Raw genomic sequence first — 15,363 nt, forward strand, 5'->3', positions numbered from 1 at the left:
AAGTAGGTTTGATTCTGGCTGACCTTTCACTTTGTATTGAGTGGAATCCCACTGTGCTGGCCAGGGGCCGTTTCTCTCCGTGTCCTCCTGGCCAAGGTTACTGCCACCTGCACAGAGACGGCTCTGAGGTGAATGAGGACATCCTCGCGCTTCCGGTTGTCTGCTCAATGGCAGGCTGACATCCAGAGGCGCTGGTGCAGCGCCGTAGGACGTTATGTCATCTTCCTTGGAGGAAGCACCAGTCGTGTGGAGGTGAGTCCTAAGGAAGAGAGGAAACAAGGAGAAAGAAATGGTGTTCATGAGCAAGAAGCCTCAGACTGAGGTGGGAACCAGAGTCGGACTCTCGCGGTTCCCACCAAAGCGCGGAGTGCTCCATTCACCTGCCAGCACGCAAGACTGAGGGTGTGGGGACGCTGGGACAGACCCGAAGCCACCAGCATCAGTGTCACACCTGCAGCCGCCGTTCAGCTGGCTAAGCTCTGAAGGGGAACATCTGCATTGTCCCCAGGAAGGTTTTAACTCAGGAAAGTCAGAGACAGGAGATGCAGGTGGCAGAGGGGCCGATTTCAGTCGGCGCCTTCTTTCTCAACACGTACATTTTCCTGTCCTGTCCGTTTAATGCATGGCCAGCAACCTCTCGGGGGCCTAAATGACACAACCCCTCAATTGCCTGGAACAAACACCACACAGGGTCTGGTGGCCACGGGAAGGGAGCCAGCGGCTGGGCCACTCCAGCGGGTGTCAGAGCGTGCAGCCCTTTATAGGAAGGCAGCCGGGCCGTCACACCAGGGTCCTCCCAGAAGAGACCGGCCCCCGGGAAGCTCGCAGCCCTGCTTGTTCAGCTCCGCTCCAGAAGACACAAAGGGGCAGGTTGTAAAGCTCGATTTCTCCATTTCCTTGCAAAATTCATCCCGCAAACTTGTCACCTTGTCCTGGGGAGGTGGTTGTTGGGGCCGTGTGGCTGTGTCTCTGGGCACAGCTGATTGACTGACACCTGTTAGGTTTTCCATGACCTGCTCAGAGGTCTGGTCACTTAACTGTCATCAGTCATGCCTATGCACTGAGGGAAGCCCCAGGTTAGGGAAACAGAAATTCGGGAGGTAGAAATGATTGATTTTTCAATCTTCTGCTCTGTCTAAACAGCTGGAATTCTGAGATTGTTTTATAAGCAGGGAAAAGAATGCTTTAGAAGGTCAGGTGCACTTAGGGAGTTTATTTGCCACTTTGGTGACCACTAAAGCACTAATATTATTCATTTTTCTACATGGATGTATGATGGGAAATAGACGTATTTTATTCCCAGTACTTATACCCCATAATCTTACGTCACTGGATGTCACTGTGAAATAAAACAGGTGTGACTGAGCCATTCTGGTGACTGTAGCTGCCACACTTGTCAGATTTGTTTTCGAGTAACTGGGACGTGGAAGGTGCCCAGCGCTACGGACAGAGTGAGCCATCTCCTTGGTGGGGAAGCAACTCAGAATTTTCCAGAGCCCAAAACACAAGCTTCTGACCCTCGGTCGTGGTCTTAGAGACGAGCAACGGGCAGCTGGTAGGATTCTAACTACAAGCGGCCAAAACGCCATCTGCTGACCTCACCTGATTGTGTCTCTCTTTGTCCCGACTTTAGGATGAGAGTGCTGGCCGTCCTGGGCATCACACTGGTGGTGGCCTGCAGCCAGGCTTTCCTCCCTTTCTTCTTGAGAGGCATGGAGCTCCTTTGGGGTAAGCAACAAGTCAAATGTGGTCTTTCCACCTTCTAAAATTGTTGTTCACGGTTCTCAAAACAGAAACATGCTGGCAGTTGTCAGGGTGGGTAACGACCCCGCTGGTTCCGCTGGGCTGTCCACAGGAAGGGTAGTCCTTCTTGGGTTTAAGAGGATTCAAACACGCCTCTTTCTAAAAAAACATGTGGTTTTCCTATGATGGCACAGTAGAAAATTTTCATTCTCAGCTGCTCGTATATTTGAAAAAATGTTGCTGTGGGAGTCATTGTTTTGCTACAAAATCCTTTTTCATTAAATGACTTGTGATGTGTTTTCTGGACCGAGGGAGTTACAGTGCCACATTTGATTTTCAAAGCTATGGAGATGCAGTGGTTAGAATAATCACATCTAAACTCTACTTTTGTTTTGTTGAAAAATAAAAAGGAAAAAAAGAATTCCCAACCCCCAAGAGGGGACAGTACTGGGCAATGTTGGGGTGGTTGGTGGCACAGCTGCTGCCAACATCTGGGACATTCGCGCCTCCATGGGCAGCTGTGTCACTCATGGCCACGCCCACACTGCCTGCTGGCCCATCCCCAAGAGTCACAGGCCTCCCCGCCCACCCCCCCAACATTGACTGGTGCTCTGAGTCCTTGCCGCCCATGTCCACGCCACGCTCTGCACCCTGCTGGGAGCCAATTTTCCCAATTTTGCTGAATACTGGGGCCCGTGATCTTAGTATAAGGTGCGCCAATGTCCGGAGACCTTCACAGACTCGAATGTGCCTTAAGAAAGCAGCACACCGTCCCAGACAGCCAGAAGGTAGGAGGCAGGCTGAGGCGAGGGAAGCCGTCAGCTGGGGTGCTGCCAGTTACTGATGGGCAGGTGGTCCCCTCCCTTCTTTCTCCGGACTCTGGAGCTGTCCGTCACAGCAGTTATTGCGCGGCAGTTATTGCGCGGCGCCCCTAGTGAGACCCTCAGAGCTCTGAGCGCAGCGCTTCACACTGGCCAGGACCAGGAAATGAAAACAGATACATGTTTCAAAAAATCTCAGGAAAGCGTTGTTTTCATCTCGCCCACAATGATTCCTGGGCATGATAGCTGCTCAGCAAATGCTTTGTGAATTGGTTAACTTGTCCTTACATTGTTATTTATTAAGCTCCCAGTTTTCTAACCCACAGTAACAAAAGTCAGAAGTCACCAAGCTCATAAGGACGCAATGGTCCTGCATGACAGCTATTCAACAGAGATCAAAGTAGCTGTGGATTGTTTAGTTTTAGAAATTAGTTTTTAAAAAAATCTGGAAATGCGGTACTTACAGCTGTGCTAAAGCAATTTTTTATTATTTCCCCATCTTGGAGACGTATGCTTTTTTTTTGCCTAAACGTTCAGTAAATATATAAATAATGCACAATACAGTCTCCAGTAAAAATGCTGCATTTCAGAGACCATTTTATTGTTGATTAGGATATTTTGAAGCTGGCTTATTACTTGTTTACTTTTAAATTATTTAGAAACATTATTTACCTTTCAACTTTGGAATCTTTAATATAAGAGATTTTTTTTTCCACTTGCCAACAAGCCAACAATAGCTTTGAAACAAAATAATTACTCAGGGCTGAACTTGCTTTGAAACATAACTTTTGTCAGTCACATTTCACCACAGCCAGTTGAGACGATGGCACACCTGACTTTGTGAGTGGGTTTGTACGGCTTGCGCTCTCAGACTGTCACGAAGCAGAGCCTCACACCCTTGGTGTGCTGAGAGCCTGCTCCCAGAGCAGCCGGCGCACTGGCAGGAGGACAGGGTCGCTGCTGGACCAGAGATGGCCATCTGCAGGTGACAACACTCCTCAGTACTATTCGTCCCCTGTGGTCAGTCACCCATGTCACAGCTCCAAAGACACAAGCCCCAGGGTCTCAGCTGTGGTCAGACTTGCTCTCATGTCCCGGTCTTCACACAGCTCAGCACACACCCTGTTTGACTCTGGCTGATGAACCCCTAGAGGACAGGGTGAGTCCTGCACACACGTATTGGCCCTGTGAGTAGTTTGTGGGTTACAGGAACGTTTGTGACAGGTGAGCCCTGCACAGCAGGGCTTGTGTGCAGCACGAGGGCGGGGTCAGTACAGGCCCAGAGTAGGGAGGGGCCCAGCTCCAAGAGAAATAAACTTCGCACCTGGCAGTTCTGCACCAAAAGTAATTTGACAGTGGAAAAAGATTCCATTTCTGCTCAAAAATGTATGCAGGACCGTTGTGGGCCTAAGAAAAATTGATGTTAAGTCCCTTCTCCAAACCCTGAACATTTTGTCATGGAAACCACATGTGTTCGTCACCACACAGATAAGGGTGCATTTCTGGTGCTTGTGCAGAGTCAAGATTTATGTGCAATTATCTGTACAGCAAATGTTCCCACAAGTTGTAGCTGCTGAGAGAAAATAAATGCAAACGAAGCGGGAAGCGGACCTCAGATTGGAAGAGTGGGCGCCAGCCTTTCTGTGACCAGGAAAGTCGGCAACTTCACGCCGGTTTACTGGACGTCCACAAACAGGAATTGTTAGAGGAGGGACCAAACCGGGTCCTCAGGGCGAACAGGGGCGGGGAGCCCGTGTGGCACCTGGTTTTGGAAAAGGAAGAGCTCGGTATCCTGCAGGAAGGGGTCCCACACTCCGGGTACTTTCTATAGACACTGAGACACTGATGTCCCAGGGTAGAGGGGGTGGGGCAGAAGTAAGTAGGGACAGATGAAGGAATCGTGGGGGGTACTTCTGGTTTGGCTGAGGGAGGAGGGGGCGGCAACTGAGGCTGGTGGCTGGACACCCTTTGAGGGGCCTTCAATGGGGTCTACATCCTGGGCTGGGGGCCCAGGGACATCAGGGGTCTGATACAGTCACGTCTTCTGGGAACTTGCGGTCTGAAGTCCCTCACACTTTTCTAGCAGTTTTAAGTCACGTAATTTCTTCTCAAAAGAAGATAATCAGTTAAGTTTTAGGACAGAGGCCAATATAGTAGTCACTGAACCCTGCTGAATTCCTCAGCAACATAAAGTACTTTCTGGAATCCGTTATGCCCACTTAATTCTAAAGATATTGAAACGTACATTTAAAAACAGTTGTAGCAGATGTGCAATGTTGGAGGACATTCTGATATTCTACTTCCTTTTAGGAATAAGTGAGTTTCTCTTGCTAAGATAGTGATTATACAGAAGATAGTTTAGTGACGGGAGTTACCTGTGGGGACGGAAGCCTTGCCTACTTGTGTTATTCGTGTGGACCTCGCCCTGTCACCAGAAAAGGAATCTCGCATGCCGAGCCCATCCGGGCCGCTCTCACAGAACAGCACACATGGGGCTCGTAAGCAGCAGATGTCCGTTCCTCACAGTCTGAGGCTGAACGTCTAAGGTCAGGTGCCTGCAGGGTCGGAGTCCAGGGAAGCCCCTTCCCGGTGCACAGATGTCAGAGAGGGTGAGGGTCCCAGGGTCTCTCTGACAAGGGCACCAGTTCCATCTCAAGGGCCACCCTCGTGGCCCATCACCTGCCAACATCCCCATCTCCTGGCACCATCAAATAGAGCAATAAAGTTCCAACACATGGATTTGGGGAGACAAACATGAGACCATGTGTCAGAAAAACACTGTTTGGAGTCACTAGAGGTGGTGTGGGCAGCGAGAGGGAAAGAAGCCAAGCTGAACTTGCGTGAGGTGAGAACAGGCGGGTCCTCGCCCCATCCCACACGCAGCTCTGCCCCGGGGGTTAGCACTGCTTTGCGATGGGGCATCCGGCTCACTGCCCAGCAGCCCAGCAGAACTGCCCAGCAGCCGTGTGGTTGTCATACGCTAAGCTGGAACCCTGGAGAGAGCTAAGGTGACAGAATTGCTGGACATCTGGTTTGTGCTGATGTGTGTCATGCTTCCTCCACAGGAAAGTCTGACAACTCTCATGTGCTCAGCATTTTAGAGGAGAGCAAGCTACTGGTGGATGACGCCATCTACAGCACAATGAAAAGGTGCCGTGTCCTAGAGGGCACAGAGGGAGGGGACTGGCGTGACGTCACCCAGGGTGTGCCAAGTCCTGCGTGAGTCTTCCTCTGCTCACCTAGTCTGCCTTTCACAGTCACCTCTGAAATTGGTCTCAGCATCTCCATTTTACAAATTAGGAGCTGAAGCTCACATGGGTTACTTGACTTTTTCAAGGTCATGTGCATGCCACTGGAAGAGCCAGTATCAGTCTCAGTCTCAGTCTTTCATTAGCAAAACACAGAGGAGAGCACAGTGACCCGCCCATGTTTGGCTTTACCAGGAAAAAGATGAGAGAGACTGAAGTCCAGACAGGTAAGTAGGCTGCTTCCTGCAGAACTGGCACAGACTAAGGAGTAGAGGGCAGTGCAGGTCCCTGAGGTGCAGTTGTGACATCACCCAGGGAGTGTGGTGGAGCCGTGACATTGCCAAGGGTGTGTGTACAGCTGTGACATAGTCCCAGTCGCTGAGGTACAGCTATGACATCACCCAGGTCGCTGAGGTACACCTGTGACATCGCCCAGGTCACTGAGGTACAGCTGCGACATCGCCCAGGTTGCTGAGGTACAGCTGTGACATAGTCCCAGTCGCTGAGGTACAGCTGTGACAGCGCCCACGTCTCTGAGGTACAGCTGTGACATAGTCCCAGTCGCTGAGGTACAGCTGTGACATCGCCCACATCTCTGAGGTACATCTGCGACATCGCCCAGGTCTCTGAGGTACAGCTGCGACATCGCCCAAGTAGCTGAGGTACAGCTGCGACATCGCCCAGGTCGCTGAGGTACAGCTGTGACATCGTCCCAGTCGCTGAGGTACAGCTGCGACATCGCCCAGGTCGCTGAGGTACAGCTGCGACATCGCCCAAATCTCTGAGGTACAGCTGTGACATAGTCCTAGTCGCTGAGGTGCAGCTATGACATCGCCCACGTCTCTGAGGTACAGCTGCGACATAGTCCCAGTCGCTGAGGTACAGCTGTGACGTCGCCCAGGTCGCTGAGGTACAGCTGCGACATCTCCCATGTAGCTGAGGTACAGCTGCGACATCTCCCATGTAGCTGAGGTACAGCTGCGACATTTCCCAGGTCGCTGAGGTACAGCTGTGACATCGCCCAGGTAGCTGAGGTACAGCTGCGACATCGCCCAGATCTCTGAGGTACAGCTGTGACATAGTCCTAGTCGCTGAGGTGCAGCTATGACATCGCCCACGTCTCTGAGGTACAGCTGTGACATAGTCCCAGTCGCTGGGGTACAGCTGCGACATCTCCCAGGTCGCTGAGGTACAGCTGCCACATCGCCCAGGTAGCTGAGGTACAGCTGCGACATCGCCCAGGTCGCTGAGGTACAGCTGCGACATCTCCCAGGTCGCTGAGGTACAGCTGCCACATCGCCCAGGTCGCTGAGGTACAGCTGCGACATCGCCCAGGTCGCTGAGGTACAGCTGCGACGTCTCCCATGTAGCTGAGGTACAGCTGCGACATCTCCCAGGTCGCTGAGGTACAGCTGCGACATCGCCCAGGTCGCTGAGGTACAGCTGTGACATAGTCCCAGTCGCTGAGGTACAGCTGTGACATAGTCCCAGTCGCTGAGGTACAGCTGTGACATCGCCCACGTCTCTGAGGTACAGCTGCGACATCGCCCAGGTAGCTGAGGTACAGCTGCGATGTCTCCCAGGTCGCTGAGGTACAGCTGCGACATCGCCCAGGTCGCTGAGGTACAGCTGCGACGTCTCCCATGTAGCTGAGGTACAGCTGCGACATCTCCCAGGTCGCTGAGGTACAGCTGCGACATCGCCCAGGTCGCTGAGGTACAGCTGTGACATAGTCCCAGTCGCTGAGGTACAGCTGTGACATAGTCCCAGTCGCTGAGGTACAGCTGTGACATCGCCCACGTCTCTGAGGTACAGCTGCGACATCGCCCAGGTAGCTGAGGTACAGCTGCGATGTCTCCCATGTAGCTGAGGTACAGCTGCGACATCTCCCAGGTCGCTGAGGTACAGCTGCGACATCGCCCAGGTCGCTGAGGTACAGCTGCGACATCGCCCAGGTCGCTGAGGTACAGCTGCGACATCGCCCAGGTCGCTGAGGTACAGCTACGACATCTCCCAGGTCGCTGAGGTACAGCTACGACATCTCCCAGGTAGCTGAGGTACAGCTGCGACATCTCCCAGGTCGCTGAGGTACAGCTGCGACGTCGCCCAGGTAGCTGAGGTACAGCTGCGACATCTCCCATATAGCTGAGGTACAGCTGCGACGTCGCCCAGGTAGCTGAGGTACAGCTGCGACGTCGCCCAGGTAGCTGAGGTACAGCTGCGACGTCGCCCAGGTCGCTGAGGTACAGCTGCGACATCGCCCAGATCTCTGAGGTACAGCTGTGACATAGTCCTAGTCACTGAGGTGCAGCTATGACATCGCCCACGTCTCTGAGGTACAGCTGTGACATAGTCCCAGTCGCTGAGGTACAGCTGTGACGTCGCCCAGGTCGCTGAGGTACAGCTGTGACATCGCCCAGGTCTCTAAGGTACAGCTGTGACATAGTCCCAGTTGCTGAGGTACAGCTGTGACGTCGCCCAGGTCGTTGAGGTACAGCTGTGACATCGCCCACATCTCTGAGGTACAGCTGTGACATAGTCCCAGTCGCTGAGGTACAGCTGTGACATACTCCCAGTCGCTGAGGTACAGCTGCGACGTCGCCCAGGTAGCTGAGGTACAGCTGCGACGTCGCCCAGGTAGCTGAGGTACAGCTGCGACATCGCCCAGGTCGCTGAGGTACAGCTGTGACATAGTCCTAGCCGCTGAGGTGCAGCTGTGATATTGCCCACGTCTCTGAGGTACAGCTGTGACATAGTCCCAGTCGCTGAGGTACAGCTGTGACATACTCCCAGTCTCTGAGGTACAGCTGTGACATACTGCTAGTCGCTGAGGTACAGCTGTGACATCGCCCAGATCGCTGAGGTACAGCTGTGCCATCGCCCATGTCTCTGAGGTACAGCTGCGACATCACCCAGTTCACTGAGGTACAGCCGTGACATAGTCCCAGTCGCTGAGGTACAGCTGTGACATCGTCCAGGTCGCTGTGGTGCAACTGTGATATCGCCCAGGGTGTGTGGTGAAGCATTAAATTTTGTCATCATTCTCTATTCAATAATTGAGAAACACCGTAATATAAAATATGTAATTGACATGAATATTATGGTGTCATGTTCGATGTTTATAAAACAAAACAAACACGAAACTGAGAAGCAGGTTTTATCCTCACAAGCTCATTATTTGGTTGGACGTTAAGTAATAATTACAGACGCTCTCCAGGTACCAAGCATCACAGGGCAGCAGTTGTTTTTTTCCAAAGTTCTATTACTCCAGTCAGAAAACATCCTCATTGTTCTTACTGCCTGCTAGTTCATTTTTACTTATTTTCTAAAAATTTGAATAGAAGGGAGAAAGAGGAAGGAGAACTTTCTCATGAACTCATACTTCCTCGTGTGTGTGAGAGCGTGAGGAGACGTGGGGGGCATCCAGTCCGGCACCTCACCAGCCACGTTACCCTCTCAAGAGTGGCCACACATACACAGGAGTCTCTGCACGTGTCAGCTCTGTGGCCGCAACAGGGCAGCACCTCTCGGAGCCCCAGGTCACTGGCCCAAACCCAATTCTAACTGGATTTTTAAGAGAAGGTTCGTCTTACACAGTTGTTATGCGAATTGAATGACCAGATATGGACATTTGTAAAGGGCCAACATTGGCCATTCTGTTCATCATTCAATTGATGGGTCACCTGTACTATGTTTTATCCCTTCACTATGTCCCACGACCCTTGTGGACAAGGCCGGTACAAGCGCCGTCTTCTTGCTTGTCTGGGACGCAGCAGATACTCAGGAAAGTTTAGCTTAATTGATTAGTAATTAGCTACCAAAACAGTCATAGAAGAATAATTGATTTTATATCTCCTCCTCGTGCCGTAGAAACCTCGAGAAAAGAGAACTCATTTCTCCGTCTCAGCTTCTGTCTTTTTCCAAATTTCCTGAGCCAACCAGCCGAGCTATTGCCCGAGCGGCAGAGATAATGGAAGCTTCAGTGCAGGCGATGCAAAGAAGAGTCCAGCTGCCCCTGACACAGCCACAGCCTCTCACAGGTAAGCACAGCTGGTGCTCCGTCCCACGGGGTTGGGGTGGGGGCGGCCCCCACAGGTAGACCAGCTGACTTGTCCGGGGGCCTGGCAGCCATTTGTGGACAGCCGTTTTTTACTTATCACCACGAAGGTATGATTTTCCCTCTCACTCAAAGGGCAAAAGCAACAGTTCTTAAAATGCTGGTAAAACACTCACACCCTTTGTTTTTGTTAGTCTGAGAATTACCTGTTTCTCTGCTATTCAAATTGAATCTGGAGAACTACTAGCTCGAGAATCAGTTTGTTGAATAAAGAGCGATAGAATTGGCAAAAAATGAGAGAGACTTTTTTATGGGGCCTAATTTAGAAATATTCACAAGGAGAAAATCAAAAATCAGTATGAAGGAAAAAGAAGGGTTTTGTAGGTAGACACATGAACACTGTTAGCCAACTTGACGGAGGCAGCTTTTGTTGGCAGGGGCGGGAAAGTACTGGGTATCCGCTGTCCTCTGAAGCATCAGGCCACGGCTGGACACACTGCCTCAGCGGTGCCATGTGACAAGTGACACGAGATAGACAATCGCCCTGAGCACTGAGCCACTGGGACACAGAGCTCTTAGAACCGCTTTTCTGAAAGATCACAATGCGGAGTAAATTGACAAACCCGCATCCCTAGCACTGAGGAAAGCCAGCGGATGGAAGGCAGCTTGACTTCAAGGATAAGGAAGGGCGTCCCACACAGAGGGGCGTGGGTCACGTAAGGATCCCAGACTCAGAGGCTGCAGCAGAAGGTGGACCTGGCCAGGTAGGTGAGTCACCAGTCTGTCCTTGGCATTCTCCTGCAGACGCCTTATCGGAAGACCTCCTGACCACCATTGCGGAGGTGTCTGGGTGCCTGCCTCACATGCTGCCCCCCAAATGCCCATATACCTGCCTGGCAAACAAGTACCGGCTCATCACGGGGGCTTGCAACAACAGGTATTCTCTCTGGTGTGCTGAGCCTCGCGTGCGGGGGGGTCTGGACATGGCCAGGTGCCGTCGGGAGGGCGCTCTGTCGACTATTGGTGACGTCCCCACCTCTGAGCTTCCGATCCCTCAATCTGTGACATCTCCCCTTGCCACTCACACATCCTGGTCCTGTTGCCGGCCTGCCGGGTGGCTCTGTGAGCAAATGGTGGCACATTCTGTGGTGACAGATGGGCAAGGGTGACAAAGTAAGCAATTAGCATGGTGACAAGCAATACGGAGAAAATGGGAAAGTGACATGATACAGTGACCGGCTGCGCCTCTGAGATCCGGTGTCCCGGGAAGGCCCCACGAGCCGCGCCTGGTGCTGAGACCAAGGAGGACAGCCGGGGAGAGCGAGGTCCCTGGGGGTACAGACGGCATGGCTGGTTCCCAGGTAGAGGACAACCGGCTGGGGGAGGCCATGACTCAAATTCGAGTGGGGACCAGCCCGCCCAGGTGCTGAAAGGGGCAGAGAAGACATCCAGGGGGAGGTTGAGTCAGAAGTGGGGGCTCAGGAGAAAAGCAGCCGTTCAATCATTCATGGACATATTTATCCAAACTACTCTGAGCTCCCGTATTTGCCAGTCACTCTACTTATGCTGGGAATATCACAGCCTCTGTTCTCACAGAGCTGACAAACGGGGGCTGTGGGCCCCAGTTCACCTGGGAGAGCCCAGGCTCACACCCATGGGTCTAGCATATCAATATTCCCTCTTTGTTATTACAAAATATTTCCCAATTTGGAGAACAAATTCCGTGAGTCCTCCTCATGGACTAATAAAAAAATGCAGAATAAATGTCAAAACGGTGGTGACCACGTGGTGTGGCCGAGGGATGGGAGGACACACACAGGGGTTCCTGTAAAACACGCACATTGTGTTAGTCGGGGTTCAGGAAAGCTTTGCTGGGGTGCTGATGTGGGAGTGAACCAGACCCCAGCATGAGCAGGGATCTCCCAAGTGGCCGGTGGAGGGCGAGCTGAGTCCTCAGAGGAAGAAGTATTTCGAGCAGAGACCTGAGCGCAGTGCCTTCTGGCTGAAACACAGGAAGCTGTGGTGGGGCTGACATGCAGGGTCAGCTCAGAGGGGCACAGGCTGCATGGCTGGGGGGACAGTCCCTGAGAGTGACAAGGAGCCAGCAGGACCCCGGGGGTGTGATTTTCAGTGACATGGCATGACAGCCCCATGTCACATTCCTGAAGGCGAGGTAGGCACACCTGAGGGCAGTTTCTTACGTGACCTGTCGCAGAACAAAACGGGCATAAATAGCACCAGAGTCAGTGGGATTTTCAGAGTTTTTGGAAGTCCCTGAGTGCATGCCAACTAGAGAACAGTACCTCCTTGTCTGAGCGGGTCCCAGCGCCCACCTCCTGACCATCCAGTGCCAGTCTCGTTCCCAAACCATCTGGGTTCACTCGCCTCCAACCATGTGGCTCTGGCCGGAGGCACGATGCGTGACCAGCCATGCCTTCCAACACGTCATGGCTATCGCAGTGCCCCAGGCATCTTCTGGAAGCCCAGCCTCCCTCAGGGCTCAGGGCCACCTTGGGCCCACATGCCCCGTGCGAGGCAGAGGGTCCTCGCCCGTGTCCCTCACCGCTGAGCAAGTGGGAGGAAGTGGGACAAGGACGTGATGGCAGAGGTGCCAGCTTTCGGTTTATCCTGAAGTTAACTTGAACCGTTTTGTCCCCGGACCGAACACTGTGTGCTGCTCTTCGAGCGAGGGCACGTGTGTGGCTCTGCGTGTCCTGTGTCCATAACGGGAAGCCTCAGCCTCAGCTCTGCACCCCAGCTCTCTTTAAGCTGCAAGTTGAGAATTCAGAGTATCAGGAAGTCTGTAGTGACAGGCGCCTGGGAGAGAGGACGTAGTGTCGGATAAATCACGGCGTCTCGGAGCCACTGAGCACACAGGCACCCATCTCCTCTCCTCCAGAACTGGTTCCGTCCATTCGCTGTGGTCACTGTGTGACGGCTGGTGCAGTGCTGACATTAACCCAAATCTAATGAAGGAACAGTGTGGTGCTGCAGGTCTGTCCCCTCTGGGCCAGACGTTCTTCTGTCACAGCGAGCCGCATCTCAGAGCCTCAAAAGCGCCTTGCATTGGGCCACAAGTCCCCAGATAGCCCCAGGCGCAGCCACGGGCATTCACCCCATGCTTGCCTGGGTCCTGCTGATTGGCAGAGGCCCTGGTTAGAAAGGTCAAGTGCCACCCCCACTGAATGTCCACAAAAGTGTGTGGGCGCTTCGGGACTGCTGTGACACCCCAGCGAGCTGCTGAACACTTAATTACAGGGCACTGCAGTCTTCCCAGGCTGACATGTGCAGCTATTTAAGGCAGCAGTGTCCCGTGTCACTGCCTCAAGGCCTCTGGGTGCTGGAGATGAGTGAGACATCAATGACAGACTCAGTCCCCATGTACTGTCCCCACAGACATGCACTAGGAACCACCACTGCCTGCGGCTATGAGGTATCTCTGAACGGCTCCTGGATACGGGGGCAGTGATGGGAGTGACAATAGCAATAATGTCCCTTCCCCAGTGTCGGGAGCCACGAGTATCACTAGGAGACCTGCAGATGGGGAGAAGCTCAGTGCGGCCCAGCCCAAGGCCGAGGCCAGGCAGAGGCCAGGCAGAGCTACACTTGACCTTGAACTTCCTGACCCTGGTTGCCCAGGTGAGAAACAGTCCTCAGAGCACACAGACCCTTCCATTCTCATGTGGACCAGCCAGGTGGGTCTGAGGTGAGAGTGGCCGACACACGTCATGTCCACAGAGGTGGTAACGCTTCCGTCAGTAGCACTGCGACCCCCGTGGACACCGTCAGCTGGGCACTTGACTAATGGGTTCACTCGCAAGGTCTGCCAATGTCTGACCGCTGTGTGGTACAGCGTATTTCAACTGTAATGGAAAAAATTTTAAGTTATTAAAAAAATAATAATTTGGTGCCAAAACAAACCATCCCTTAATAATTTTTAAATACTTACATTTCTGAACACTCCAGGAGTTTTGAAAAATCACTCAACCTGTCACAGGTCTTGAAGACGTCACTCCCTCGGTGTTCTCAGTGTCTACCCATGAGACGCTTGAAGGAATATTAAAAGCCTAGATCCTGATCAGTTCAATTCACATTATTTTGCCACGTGGCCTCAAAGAGCCCGACACCACGTGACGACTGCCAACCTCCAACCTGCAGCCCTGAAGCTTCTTTTTGCCAAGACTCTGCACCGCCCAGCAGAAAGGCCTGTCTGCTGGGTCTTCCCACGTGGGTTTTGAGACAAATGCCAAGGGAACTTGGCTGCCGTAGCAGTTTTGTACCCAAATAACCCATTTTCAAAAACAGAGCACATTTTTCTCTAACATATAATTCCCTTTCTTGTTGTTCTTTGAACTGATATTTCCATTCTAACTCATCTATAATTTTTTTCCAAATGTGGGATATTTTATGATTGAAAGTCTTTTATTTTTTCCTTTACATACTCCATTATGTATGCTCTGCAAATTTATAAAACCTGATATTTTACTCTTACATAAATGTTACATACTCATTTATTTTTCATTCATTTATATATTTTATCATGTATTTATATGTTTACATGATCAGATATTTATTTTACATATTTATATTACATTTCATAAGTTGAAATTTTATATTCGCTTTCCAGAGCACTTTAGGGTTAAACAGTCATTATTTTCTTCGAGATTGAGACTTTTTTTTTACAACAGTTTTGAAGACACAATTGATCAAATCAGCACAGATACGTTGCAAATGTTGATACGTAATCATTCAGCAGAGAACTAATTTTTGTTGGCATTAACTTGCTGAAAGGTGGCAGACCCTTCAGTTAGCTCATGGGTCAGCTGGATGGGCATTACCTGTTGGCAGCGTGACCGCGAGCCTGGTTACCTAGAACATGCGACCCCTTGGACACGTGTGAGTCCAGAGTTACTCATTATGTGCAGTGCTCCCTTTCACTCAGACGTCCTGCAACGGGATCACAGGTCAGGCGGTCACCTCCTCACTGGAAATGAGGCAGAGGCAACGGCCGCGCCACACCTGTTTGTACTGCCACAGGTGTGCATGGCCAGGTGCCTGCAGACAGGCTGGGCACAGAAGTTCTGTTACAGTCATGGGGCCCAGTCCTCGGAAGTTTTCTGAGATTTGTCAGAAAATGAACAATAAGGAACTATCACTAAACTCACGTCTAATGACCTGTCGCAGACTCAACCAGGTTGTCCTTCAATTCGTTGTTTAGCAAAGACTGGAAAGCACCTGATTCACAAGAGGATTCGTCACTGATCGTTACTCTTTTATTTTCTCAGCTTCTGAGAAACTGAGTGTCACGTCACTCTTAGTCACACCTGTGCTTTTACTACGAGGTCCCGTCCTTAGCACAATGTGCTCAGAAGCAGCTTGTTAGATCACAGTATTATTATACTAAGCACAACTTGCGTCGTCATCCTTTTTATATTTTTGTCAAAATATACTTTGACCAATGGAATGAAGCCACAGAGCCATCTGTGTGTGGCGA

General features: G+C 51.7%; 1 protein-coding gene across 1 annotated transcript in view; it reads left to right on the forward strand.

Annotated features, from left to right (window-relative positions):
* TPO (thyroid peroxidase) overlaps positions 1-15,363 on the forward strand; it is a 46,676-nt gene that overhangs the window by 7,945 nt on the left and 23,368 nt on the right. The window contains exons 3-6 of the mRNA XM_019752038.2: positions 1,634-1,728; positions 5,630-5,714; positions 9,683-9,852; positions 10,674-10,806. Coding sequence (XP_019607597.2) covers positions 1,634-1,728; positions 5,630-5,714; positions 9,683-9,852; positions 10,674-10,806 — 483 coding nt within the window. The remainder of the gene's footprint in view (positions 1-1,633; positions 1,729-5,629; positions 5,715-9,682; positions 9,853-10,673; positions 10,807-15,363) is intronic.

Source organism: Rhinolophus sinicus, linkage group LG05, assembly GCF_036562045.2.
Source record: "Rhinolophus sinicus isolate RSC01 linkage group LG05, ASM3656204v1, whole genome shotgun sequence".
Taxonomy (NCBI): domain Eukaryota; kingdom Metazoa; phylum Chordata; class Mammalia; order Chiroptera; family Rhinolophidae; genus Rhinolophus; species Rhinolophus sinicus.